General features: G+C 32.9%; 1 protein-coding gene across 5 annotated transcripts in view; it reads left to right on the top strand.

Moving 5' to 3' along the window:
* CCDC122 (coiled-coil domain containing 122) overlaps positions 1–13,537 on the top strand; it is a 36,231-nt gene extending 22,694 nt beyond the window's left edge. For 4 of the 5 annotated variants that reach the window (XM_074329321.2, XM_074329323.2, XM_074329318.2 and 1 more), the window contains one exon: positions 12,505–13,537. In XM_074329321.2, the coding sequence (XP_074185422.2) occupies positions 12,505–12,654 (150 nt within the window). In that variant the 3' untranslated portion in view covers positions 12,655–13,537. Of the gene's footprint in view, positions 1–3,516; positions 3,675–12,504 lie in introns of all 5 variants that reach the window. The other variant, XM_074329322.2, reaches the window with a different exon arrangement.
* The last annotated feature ends 240 nt before the right edge of the window (positions 13,538–13,777 follow it).

Raw genomic sequence — 13,777 nt, 5'->3', positions numbered from 1 at the left:
TAATGTATATCTACTTCATTTTGTCAGAAGTATTGGGTATTTTTAATGATAAATGGTGATGTAAATGGCCACTGATATTACATTTAGATGGAATGTCACCGAGTTGAGACTTCATTTTTTGATGTTATCTTCATTAAACTTCTTACCCTGAAAACTTAATAAACTGGTTTTAAGCTTTCATAATAGGGGTACCTCTGTTAATATTCTTTTTGCTTTTTAATTCTATTTCTATTACATTTAATACATTTAAAAGTATTCCTCAATTCTATCACCACATTATGGTTGAGAAAATGAAAATCTAAGACATTAGAGATCGGGTACCTCTGTTAATATTCTTTTCGCTTTTTAATTCTATTTCTATTACCTTTAATACATTTAAAAGTATTCCTTAATTCTATCACCGTATTATGGTTGAGAAAATGAAAATCTAAGACATTAGAGATCATCTATAGTAAATTATAAAATTGAAAGACACAGCCACACTATTGTCTGGAGAACATTTCAGTTTTTCAACAATTTCTCTTATTCCTTGATGAAAATTGATCATTGATGTGAATTACTTCTTGCTCAAAACAACCAGTTTTTTTAAAGAGTTTAAATTCACATATCTACAGTTTTTATTACTTACTACTTCTTTGACCATTTTTTCCTACCCCTTCTAAATGGCTTGAGCCATGGCCTTGGTGTAGCTCATGGTCATCTTTTGCCTGCATTATAGCATTCTTTTTTTCTAATCTATAATGCTTTCAAAAATTTTGTGCTTTGCATGGTTTCGTTTTGATAATAATGTTGCTTTTTACATTTTTTTTTGGTTTGGAAGAAATGAAAACGGTTTTTGAATTTTACATGTTTCTTAGTCAAATATTTTGGTATTTTTAGGCCATATCTAAATGCAAGAAGTATTTCCAAATATTTATCCCCAAGTGCCTTTTTCCCCCCCCATCTGTTGTCTGTCTTGAGATAGATAGATAGATAGATAGATAGATAGATAGATAGATAGATGATAGATAGATAATTTAGAAGAAGGAATCTATAAATAAGAGAGAGAAAAATAAAGATAAGCTATGAGTCTTGTAAAAGTTGGGGAAGCAAAATGTAAAGCATACAAAAACAAAACTTCAATACAAAGTATTAAGCAACAATTAGTGATTTTTAGTTCAAGGTTAAAAAATGTCATTTGCCAAATCTAAGAGTTTTCAGGGAGAGAAGATTAAAGCAGTTAGAGTGTTTTTAGCAAATGATTGCTACAAGCAATATTTTGTGATAATAGACGTTGTGTCAAGCATTTTGTGAGTCATTGATGGTTACTCTTGCCTAAATTTTGTACAATCTTAACTCCAAATTTAAAACGATAGGAAAAATTTCGAGCACTTTCAGAGCTATTCAGGGTCCAGAACAAAATATGTTTGACTTGGTACAATGCAACATGCATCTTATAATTAACTAATGCATCAATATGGGCCTACCTCATTCTTTTTAACTGCTGCAAAATATCCCACAGTATGGCTATACCTTAATTGATTTAACCATGCCACAAGTGATAGACATTAAATAGTTTCCAGTGTTTCATTATTAAAAATAATGTACTGAGCATCATAGCACGCATACGCTTTGCACCAAGAAGTAGAATTACTCGGTGATAAGATAAAGTCCATGATCTTTCTATTACTTACTATCTTTTCTTAATAATTATCACCACAAACACTACTACTACTACTAGGAAGAAGAAGAAGAAGGAGAAGGGAGAAGGGAGAAGGGAGAAGGGAGAAGGGAGAAGGGAGAAGGGAGAAAGGAGAAGAAGAAGAAGAAGAAAATAGTACTATGGATTCTTACCCACCTCCGCATGACCCTCATTGAACTAATATTAAAATTGGCCTTATTGAGAGCCCCCAATTTCCCTTAACTTCCTTCAAATACTTGGCTCTAACTTGAGTGCGCATGCATGGGGGCTAAAGTTTCAAGGAGCACAGTGGAGAAACCACAGCTGCAATACTGAAGAGCTAAGCTGAGATTTTAGCATCTACACAATACGGTATCTGCCCACTGCCCACGGCTGTCACACCTTAGCAATAAAGGCCGTACTCAGAACTAAGAACTGAGACAAAGCTGGACTAAGAACAAGACTTGGACCTCAGAACAAAACTGAGACACACTTACAAAAGTATAAAATAAGGTCTCACAAGTTCAAGATGATCCACCAGTAATTTAACAGAACAAAACTCAACACTTTTCAGAGGACAATAACAGAATCCGGAGTTTGCAATATATGTACAATAGTCAGTTAATAAAACACTCTTAGACGTATAAAGAAATAATAAAGTATTACCTATAAATGAGAGAATAATTAATAAAAACAATTACAGTTGACTCAGTAGTTGTTAGACAAGGACTGAAAGTTGTGATAAATATGTTATATATTCTACAGGAAAAAATACGGGTATAATGGACAAAGAGAGAGAATTTTAATAATACAAAAGAATCAAATGGAAATCTTAGCGCTAAAAAAAAGCTGAAAACAATTTATTGGGTGGTATTAGCAAGTTAGACACAACAGAAGGCAAAGTTTTTCTTGAACTTGACAAATCAGCATTCATCAAAGCAAGCACACAGAGAAAATGAAAAAAAAAAAAAACATTGAAAAAAATGCACAGAGCCACATTGATTTGTGGGACCATGTTAAGCAATGTTACATGTGGGAAATTAGAGTCCCAGAAATAGAGAAGAGAGAAAAAAAAAAAACAGAACAGAAAAATATTGGCAAAAATTTTTCCGAACTTGACAAAAAAATAACTCATAGATTCAAATTTTGCAAGCTTAAAAACTTAGTAAACCCTAAGCAGGATAAATACAGAAAAAAATGACATCTATAGAAATTGTCAAGCTACCAAAAACCAAATAAAAAGAAAAAAATCTTAAAGGCAGCCAGAAATAAAGTCACATGAAATACACAAGAACAATGATTAGAATAATTATTGATTTTTCTAAATAGATTTTATTTTTTAGAGCAGCTTTTGGTTCACAGCAAAATTGAATGGAAAGTACAGAATTTCCATTTGCCCACTGCTCCCCCAAAGCCTCCTCCAAACCTCTTCCACTGTCAACGTCCCCCACCAGATGGTACATTTCTTTCAACTGATAAACTTACATTGACACGGCGTTATCACCCAGAGTCCGTAGTTTACATTAGGATTTACTCTTGGTGTTGTACCTTCTATAGGTTTTGAAAAATGTGTAATGACATGTATTCATCATTACGGTATCACACAGAATAGATTCCTTGCCCTAAGAATCCTCTAAGCTCTGCTATTCCTCCTTCCCTCCTTTTCATCCCCTCTAATCCCTAACTAAACTACTGGTCTTTTTCCACGATTTTGCTTTTTCCAGAATGCCATAGAGTTGGAATTATGTAGTATGTAGACTTTTCAGATTGGTTTCTCTCACTTAGTAATATGCCTTTAAGGTTCCTTATGTGTTTTCATGGTTTGATAACTTTTCTTTTCTTTTTCTTTTTTTCAGTGCCAAATAATACTCTGTTGTCTGGCTGTACCACATTTTATCTGTTCACCTACTGAAGGATATCTTGGTTGCTTCCAAGTTTGGGCAATTATGAATAAAGCTGCTATAAACATCCATGCACAAGTCGTGATACAAACATAAGATTTCAACTCATTTGGGTGAATACAAAGAATTTGGTTACTGGATCGTGTGGTAAAAGTATGTTTAGTTTTGTAAGAAACTGCCAAACTGTTTTCCAATGTGGCTGTACCATTTTGCATTCCCACCAACAATGAATGAGAGTTTCTCTACATCCTCACCAGCATTTGGTTTTGTGAGTTTTCCAGATTTTGGCCATTGTAGTAGGTGTGTAGAGATATCTCAATGTTGTTTTAATTTGCAAATCTCTGGTGACATATAACGTGGAACATTTATTCATTTGCTATTTGCCATCTGTATATCTTTTTTGATGAGGTGTCTATTCAGGTCTTTGGTTCATTTAAAAAAAAATATGGCTAGTTGGTTTCTTATTGTGGAATAAATTAGCTATCTTTATTTTAAATAACAGTCATTTTTTAGATATATCTTTTGCAAATATTTTCTCCCCATCTGTGGCTTGTCTTATCATTCTCTTATAGTGTCTTCTGCAGAGCAGAAGTTTTTAATTTTAATGAATTCCAGCTTATCAATTATTTCTTTCATGGATTGTGCCTTCTGAGTTGTATCTAAAAAGCCATACCATATCCAAGGTTATCTAGGTTTTCTCCTATGTTCTCTTTTAGGAGTTTTATAGTTTTGTGTTTCACATCAAGCCTATGATCCATTTTGAGTTAATTTTGTGATGTGTAAGATCTGTGTCTAGATTCATTTTATTTTGAATAAGTAAATGAACATCCAGTTGTTTCAGCACCAATTTTTTGAAGAGATTCTCTTTGCTCTTTTGTATTGCCTTTGCTTCTTTGTCAAAGGCCAGTTGACTATTTTTATGTGGGTATATTTCTGGGCCCTCTATTATGTTCCATTGATCTACCTGTCTATTTTTTTTCCAGTACCACACTATCAAAATTACTATAACTTTATAGTAAGTCTTGAAGTGAGATACTTTCAGTCCCCCAACTTAGTTCTTCCCTTTCAATATTATGTTGGCTATTCTGGGTCTTTTGCCTTTCCATATAAACTTTAGAATCAGTTCATTAACACCTACAAAATAACTGGGAGGGATTTTGACTGAAATTGCATTGAATCTCTTGCTCAAGTTAGGGAGTACTGATAACTTTATCCATGAACATGGAGTAACTCTCCATTTATTTAGTTCTTCTTTGATTTTTTGTTATCAGAGTCTTATAGTTTTTCTCATATACATCTTCTTCATCTTTTGTTAGACTTATACCTAAGTGTGTAATTTTTGGAGGGTGCTAATGTAAATGGTATTGTGTTTCTCATTTCAAATTCTACGTGTTCATTTCTGGTATATAGGAAAGTGATTGACTTTTGTACATTATCCTTGCATTCTTCAACCTTGCTATAATTTATTACTGATTTTTTTTTAAAAATCATAAACAGTAGTGGTCAGTAAAAAGTAGTAGGCATCATTAAATTCTGAAAGAAGGAAAAAAAACTGTGGAACAATGATTCTATATGAATTCTATATCTAGTGAAAATATTTATCATACATGAAAGTCAAGTAAGGGATTTTCTTATCAACAAAAGCTGATGGATTTTGTTTCCAGTAGACCTCTTACAAAAAATACTAAAGAAAGTGCTTAAAGCTGAAAAGGAAATTATACCAAGAGGTAATTAAAAGCACTGGAAATGGGAACTATATGAATAAATAAATGAGTCTTTCATTTCTCAAATTATTTAAAGGTTAATTGATACTTTAAAATTAAAACAATGTATTTTGAGTTTTGTGACATATACAGAAGTAAAACATATCTTAATAATTGCCTTTTCTGTCACCATATATTTGACCCCCTATACCTTCTTCAACCTCCCCTCATCACACTTTTCCTATGGTAACTGACATACTCTTGTCTATGTCTATGAGTTTTTTGTTTGTTTGTTTTGTTTGTTCATTTGTTGCTTTCTGTTTTATATCCCACATATTAGTGAAATCATATGGTTCTCGTATATTTTATTTTCAAGTGCACATGCAACATTCACCAAGATAGACAATCTACTGGATGATAAATTTCAAATAATTTTATATTCTTTGATCACAACAGAATTCAACTAGAAATCCATAAAAATAAAAGCTAAAAGATTTATATGATCTGTAGAGAAACCAGAATATAATGTACAATAGCTAAGATATGGAAGCAACCTAAGTGTTTATTGATAACTGATTGGATAAAGAAGATGTAATACATATGTACAATGAAATCTTACCATTTTCAACAACATGGATGGACCTAGAGGGCATTATGCTAAGTGAAATAAGTTAGACAGATGAAGACAAATACCATATGATTTCATTAATATGTAGAGTCTGAAAAACTCAAATTAAACTAATGAACAATAACAACAACAAAATCAGAAACAAACTGATAGATACAGAGAACAAATTGGTGGTTGCCAGATGGGAGGGGGTAGGGGGATGGATGAAAAAGGTGAAATGGATTAAGAAGTACAAATTGCCAATTATTAAAATAGTCATGGAGATGTAAGTACAGCATAGGGAATATAGTCAGTAACATTATAATAACTACGGATGGTGTCAGGTGGGTACTAGACTTATTGGGGTTGTCACTTTATAAGGTATATAAATGTCTAGTCACGATGTTACATTCCTGAAACTAATATAATATTGAATATCAACTGTAACTGAAAAATAAATTTAAAAAATGATAATATAAGTAAGATAGCTAGAAAATACATAAACGTTTCAAAATTGGGCATTCCAATTATAAATTCATGAGTCAAAGAAAAAAATCACAAGAATTATTAGAAAATATTTGAAATTGAATGATAATGAAAGCACAATATATGAAAAATGGTGGAGTATAGTGAAAGCAATGGTTAGAGGAAAATTTACACCTTTAAATGCCTATGTTAGAACTGAAAAAAGGTTTAAAAGCACTTATCTAAGCTTTCACCACAAAAGACTAAAAAAAAAAAAAACAGAATAAATCCAGCCAAAAACAAATGGAAGGAATGAAATGATAACTAGCAGAAATTAATGAAATAGAAAACAAAAACTAGAGAAAAAAAATCAACAAAGCCAAAGTTGAAAAAACGAATAAAATAGAAAAACCATAGCACCACTGAAAAAGAAAAGAAAGGATGGTATGGACATTACTTCAGGTTCTATAGACTTAAAAGTGTGATAAAAGCCTATTATGAATAAGTTTATGTCAATAAATTTGACAACTTAGATGAAATGGACATGTTCCTTGAAAAAACACACCTACCATAACTAACACAAGATTAAATTACTTTTATGTTTACCCTTATGATCCATTTCAAATTAAGCTTTATAAGTGGTGTGGGGTAGAAATCAGTAAAATTGAATTCATAGTTAAAACCCTGCCCATGAGGAAAGTTTCAGACTGACATGGCTTCACTGGTGAATTCTATCACACATTTAAGGAAGAAATAATGCCCAGCCTATCCAAACTGTTTTAGAAAATGGAACGAGAACTCTTCCCAACTCATTTTAGAAGGCCAGTATAACCCTGATATAAAAAAGTGAACAGGAACATTAGCAGAAAAGACATTACAGATCAATGTCCCTCATGAACATAGATGCAAAATTCCCTATCAAAATATTTTCCAATTGAATTCAGCTATCTATAAAACAGCTAATCCCTCATGACGAAGCAGAGTTTATACCAGGAATGCAGGTTGGTTCAACTTTCAGAAAGCAAACGATGTTATTTACCACATTAACAAAATGAAGGAGATAAAAGGATATAATTAACTCAATAGTTGCAGAAACAGCATTAGAAAAATTCACCCATTTATAATAGCAGCTCTTGGCAAATTAAGAATAGAAGGGAACTTTCTCAACCTGATAAGTGGCATCTATAAAAAACTTACAGCAACAACATATTTATTGGTGAAATTTTGAATGCTTTTTCCCTAAGATTGGGAATAACGCAAAGATATCTTATCCCATTTCCTCTATGAAATATTATGTTGAAGGTCATACTCAGTTCTCTAAGACAAGAAAAAATATATAAGGCATAAAGATTGTAAAGAAGTGAAACTGTCTTTATTCACAGACTGCATGATTGCTTTTATAACAAATCCTAAGGAATACACACACACACACACACACACACACACACACACTCACAAACACTAATAAACCAGTAAGTGAATTTAGTAAGGTCTGAGGAAAAAAGATAAAAATACAAAAATCAATGGTATTTCTATGTAGTTTCTATGTAGTAGCAATAAACAACTGGAAAGTGAAATGAATGAAACTCTTTTTTATTAACCCTAAAGAACATAAAATACTTGCTAATAAATTTTCTGAAAAAAAATGTGTAAACTTTTACATCTACAAGGAAAATATTACTGAGAAATTAAACAATGCTAAATAAATACAGTGATATACTAGATTCATGGTCTACAAAACTCAGTATTTTTAAAATGTTAACTTTCCCCCAAAAATGATCTATGGTTTCAACACCATTCCATAAAACTCCCAGTAGGAATTTTTTGTAAAAATTAAGCTGATTTTAAAATGCATATGCAAATGCAAAAGATCTAGTTAGCCAAAACAATCTTGAAAAAGAAGAATAAAGTTGTAATACTTACCCTACCTAATGTAAGATTTATTACGAACCTACAATTATCAAGAAAGTGTATACTGGTAAAAAGAATAAACAAGTGGGCCAATGGAACAGAATAGAGTTCAGAAATCAACTACGTTTTGTAAATTTTACAAAGGTTTCAAGATAACTCAATGAAGAAGGAAAGCCTTATCACAAGTGATGCTGGAACAACTGGGTATCTGTATGGAGACAATGACCCCTATGCTTACTTCACAACATACACAAAATTTCATTTGAAATGGATCAGAGATCTAATCATAAAAGCGAAAACCGTTAAGCTTCTAGGAGAAACCGTAGGAGAATATCTTCATGATGCTGGATTAAGCAAAGATTTCCTAGGACACAATACGTACTAACCATAAAGGGAAGAAAAAAATCGATACATTGATTAAACTTCAAAACTTCTGTTCTTCAAAAGGCAACATCAAGGAAACGAAAGGACAAAATCAAAGGAGTAAAAATATTTTCAATACATATAGCATAGAAAGGACTTATATCCAGATCTTGTATATAAAGAACTCCTACAGTTATTTTTTAAAATAGGTAAAATATGTAAACGGAAAATTTACAGAAGAAGACATAGGATGGCCAATAAGTACATGAAAAGATGCTTGGCATCTTTAACCATCAAGGAAATGAAAATTAAAACCACAGTAAGATACCATTTCACACGTAATGGAATGGTGAAAATTACAACAAATGATAATACCAAATGTTGCCAAGGGTGTGGAGCAACTGGAAATTTCTTGTATTTTTTTTGTTGAGATTATAAAATGGTGCCACTGCTTTGGAAAATGGTTTGGCAGTTTCTTAAAAAGTTAGCATACACCTACCCCAGGTCTCAGCAATTCCCTCCTAGGTGTTTACTCAACAAAAATGGAAACATATATCTTTGAAAAAACTGGCATGTGAAGGCTGATAGAAGCTTTATTCGTAATAGCTCTCAGATAGAAACATCACAAAGCTCCCTCAAAAGAAGAATGGATAAGCAAATTGTGGTATATTCTGATAATGGAACACTAGTCAGCAATAAAATGAATGAACTAACACACAACATGGGTGTATAAATTTGTCCAAACTCATTGAACTGCACATTTAAAAATCTGTATATTTATACTTCCATAAAAATATTTAACCGTACTTTTTTGAGTGAATTGCTGAAGCAAAGAGAAGTTACATGACATGTTAAAGTGGCAGCAAGAGAGTTCCAGGTCTTTTAAGTGCAGTATATTCTCCACGGTGAAACAGCCACAGCACAGTGGCTGTGTCTGTTACATGTGTGGAGAAATTGAGAACAATATAGAATTTGGCAACATATTTTACATAACGTTCTTCTCAAAATAGGGTAGCAGCTGTCTCATTTTATTTATGTATGTATTCATTAATTTATTCAACACATTTATTGAGTTCACACTATGTGCCAGTTACTCTTTTAGGCTCTGATAGTAGAATGGTGAACAAAATAAATGGTTAAAAATCCCTGTCCTCATGGAACTTACATTCTAGGTGGAGAGATAGACATAAACAAGATATATAAGTGAGACATATAGCACTAGCTGTGGCTAGGGGTCTAGAGTTTCACTAAGGGGACCTTGTACGTCTCTATTCTGAGCCGTTGTGTAGTCATTTCACAGCTTAACTATTGAAGAATAATTTCAGAAGCAGGCTAATATGCAACCAACCAAATTTACTGATTAATCAAAAATTTGTTCCAGTTATTTTATTTCTGTTAATGTATTTTATGAACATGCATTCAGTGACTGTGTTCGCCTTATGAATGTATTCTATTGGCTATGTCAATGCATATATATTTAGTGTATATATGTGTATATATATGTATATGTATATACACACATATATACACACATATATATATCAATGGCTATATATCCTCTTAAACATATTCGATGTATAAAAAGTCTTTTGAATAGAGCTTCATCATTTAATATAATGTTTCAGTTTATTCTATATTTATTTCGAATCCTTTTAAAGTCATTTTCTATTTTGCCAACACATCAGCCAGCTTAGTTCACCAATTTGAATGAATTATCTGAATTTGCAGAATTACCAAACACCAAAAACTTAGAAAGACGTATAAAGTTCATGGCAATTTATGTGAAGTGTGAGTTGGCAAGTCTTCACTTTGTTTTTATAGCCATGCTTTGGAATGCTTAGTGTGTTTCAGTCCCAGTTCCCCTGCTCTGCTGCAGAACTGTGTTTCCATATAATTTGTTTCCTTTGTCATCCTGTGTGTTTTATTTTATGCATTTAAAAACATTATTCTAAGGAGTCCATAGTCTTCACCATACTGTCAGAATGATCCATGTACACTTGAAACCTATGTAATTTTACTAACCATTGTCACCCCAATAAATTTAATTTAAAAAAACAGGAGACATTTACAAAGAGATAAAATTAATTCCATAATAAAGTGGAATGTATTATTAAGAAAAAAGATCCATGGCATAATAAAAGTAAAGACACCCAGAGCTAAGGGAAGAGCTGGGAAAGAGAGGGGAATTTTTGCTGGTGGAAAAACAGAGAAAAAAAGAGTAATTGGCACACAGTATATCCCCTTCAGCATATAGCACCATCTGAGTCGCAGCAAGAATAGCTGAGGGGGAGAGAGAAGGGGAGACGGGTCGGGGACAGAGCCTTAAGGCTCCAGAAACGCAGAGCCTTGTATCCCTACATCCTCTTTAGGCTATAGACTTATTTTTGGCATATCAGTTCTTTTGATAAATTTGGTGAATTGGTGTTTTGACAAACTGATCCTTATTTGAATTGACTTAGAACCAGCCTCCTGACTTGCTAGGGCACTCCTTTCAGTAGACAGAGAAATAAAACGGTAACATGCCTATTACTCTCTCAGTTCATTTATAAGTGGGTGTTTTACTGCAATGAAATACCACTTCACATCCACTAGGATGGCTATGATTAAAAAAGACATAATAACAAGTATTTTCAAGAATGTAAAGAATTTGGAACCCTCACACATTTATCATGGAGATGTGAATATGGAAAATAGTCTGGCAGTTCCTCAAATGGTTAAGCATAGAGTCACCATATGACCCAGTCATTCCACTCCTAGATATATACCCCAGACAAGTGAAAACATGTGTCCACACAAAAACTTGTACATGAATGTTCATAGCAGCATTGTTCGTACTAAGCAAAAAGTGGAAACAATTCAAATATTCATCAACTGATAAAATGGATGAATAGAATGTAGTATATCACACAATAGAATAAAAGAGAATGGAGCACAGACACCTGCTAAAACATAGATGCTAAGGGAAAAATGCCAGTCACAAAAGATCCCATGTGATTCCGTTTTATAAAATGTCCAGAATAGGCAAATCTATATAAAGACAAAGCAGTTCAGTAGTTGCCTAGTGCTAAGGGTGGTGTGGGGGGACGGGGAGTCAATGCAATGGGTACTAGGTCTCCTTTTGGGCTAATGAAAATGTACTCAAGTTGATTGTGGTGATGGTTGCACAACCCTGTGAATATACTAAGAACCATTAAATCATACACTTTAAAGGATGGATTGTGTGGTATGTGAATTAAATCTTAAAGCTGTTACAAAAAAGGCTGGGTGCTCTTTGTACAGCCAGCACCAGTATCAGGAATTTGGACTTTTTGACTTTTTTGTGGCCTGAGGCCAAAACTGCTGCGCTTTCCACTGTACTCACTGACTTCCAGTGTAGCACTGTCTGGCTCAGCATAAATACTGATCTACTTAATGTCTGGGAAATGCACCACAGGATCTAAGTCGTTTAGATCAGTGGGTCTGTGTTTCCCTGAAGCACTTGCAGAGGAAATAAAACCGTTGCTCTGAACTGGTAACTGCTTGATAAGTAGAAGGTACTCCGGCATGGATATTTCACTTGAGTTCAAATCCAAAATACCGTCACTTGGTAGCTGTAAAACCTTGGTCAAGTCACTTAAACTCTTTGATCTTTGGTTTCTTTGTACAAAAATGGGGTAATAATATCTACATCATGGGTGTGACAAAATTTTAATTATATGTAAAAAGCTCTCAGCACAGTATCTAACAGGTAATGTTGAATAGTTATAATTACTGTTTATATTTATTATCATTATTATTTACAGTGAATAATTTCTAATCAAGTGCTTTCCTCTTCAGAATAGTCAAAATATCCTTTAAGGTTGTTTACTGTTTATCCTTCTCAAGCCCTGTTGACATGTAATCTTCTTTTAATAGGTACAACATAAGAGATATGGTGCAATTCTGAAGCGTTTGCATTGTCAGGTGAACAAGCTTCAGTCAAATAGAAGACAGTGGCAATGGAACATTCAACAATTAGAAAACACAGCAGCTCAACTAAGAAGATGCATTGCAATGAAAGATTAACCTGTCCCTAGGGCAATGCAGAGCACACAGTACGCCAACAAAACTTACAGGACAGAATGCAGAGAAATCCTGTGGATTCTTTTGTTTTACTCTTACTGATTTTTATTAAAGTATAATTGACCTACAGTATTACATTTGTTGCTACATACATAATGGTAGTGGTGCTACCATGTGCATACCACTATCAGAGGTTTGTCTTAATGACACACACACAGAGGGGGCCAAAAAAATGTATACACATTTTAAGAAAGGAAAAAACTGTATTATAATTACACTGATGGGAACCACTTTGAGCACCTCTTGTAAGCAGAAGTCAAATGTGACTTGTATTCATTTTTTTATTGGTGTACATTATTACAATTTTAATACAGTTTTTTCCTTCCTTAAAATGTGTATACATGTTTTTGGTACCCTTTGTATATTTTCTCTTTTTTGAATCCGTCATTATTTGTTAAAGTGCCTTCCAACACTGCAGGAGACAGCAGGAGATGGACAACAGGAACACTTGCAGAATCGTGGGCAACTCGATGAGTAGTTTTCGTGTATAAGATGTACTCGTGAATGCCTGTTTATAAATATATTGCCTTTACTATTATACAAAGTAAAAATTTAGAGGAAAAGAAACACTTGAATTTACAATGATTTAAATTGTTAAGATATTTAAATAGTTGTCTGTTTCAAACTTTTTATTAGTACTTGTTTTCTTACCACCGTCTTCACAGCAGTCCGTAAATATTCACATTTACAATAATGTTGTTGTGTGTTCAATGTCTCAGATATTTTTCTTAGTTTTTCTCTTCCTTACAGAAGGTAGCAATCATTTTTCTTTGTTATTAGGTAACATTTTTTAGAATGTTACAAAGTATAAATTTTTTTGTTCATGTTTCTGTCTGGAAATTCTCTATTATTGTTCTACGACTAAAATAACATCGTGTAAGGCAAACATACAAGCTCTTAAAAGAAGTGTTAACCAGTATAGACTATTTTTTTTTCATTGAAAGGCAAGTGCTATGTCCATGGCAACAAATCAAAATTTAACTTGTCCTTTTAAGATAAAAGTGCTCCTTTTCATGGCTCCATTGAATCAAATTTTTAGGAGCAGAAACAAAGCATTAATTATTGA

This window comes from Rhinolophus sinicus, chromosome 16 (genome assembly GCF_057876585.1).
Source record: "Rhinolophus sinicus isolate RSI-liver-muscle chromosome 16, RSI-T2T, whole genome shotgun sequence".
Lineage (NCBI taxonomy): Eukaryota > Metazoa > Chordata > Mammalia > Chiroptera > Rhinolophidae > Rhinolophus > Rhinolophus sinicus.
This window is presented reverse-complemented; position numbering and strand designations above follow the sequence as displayed.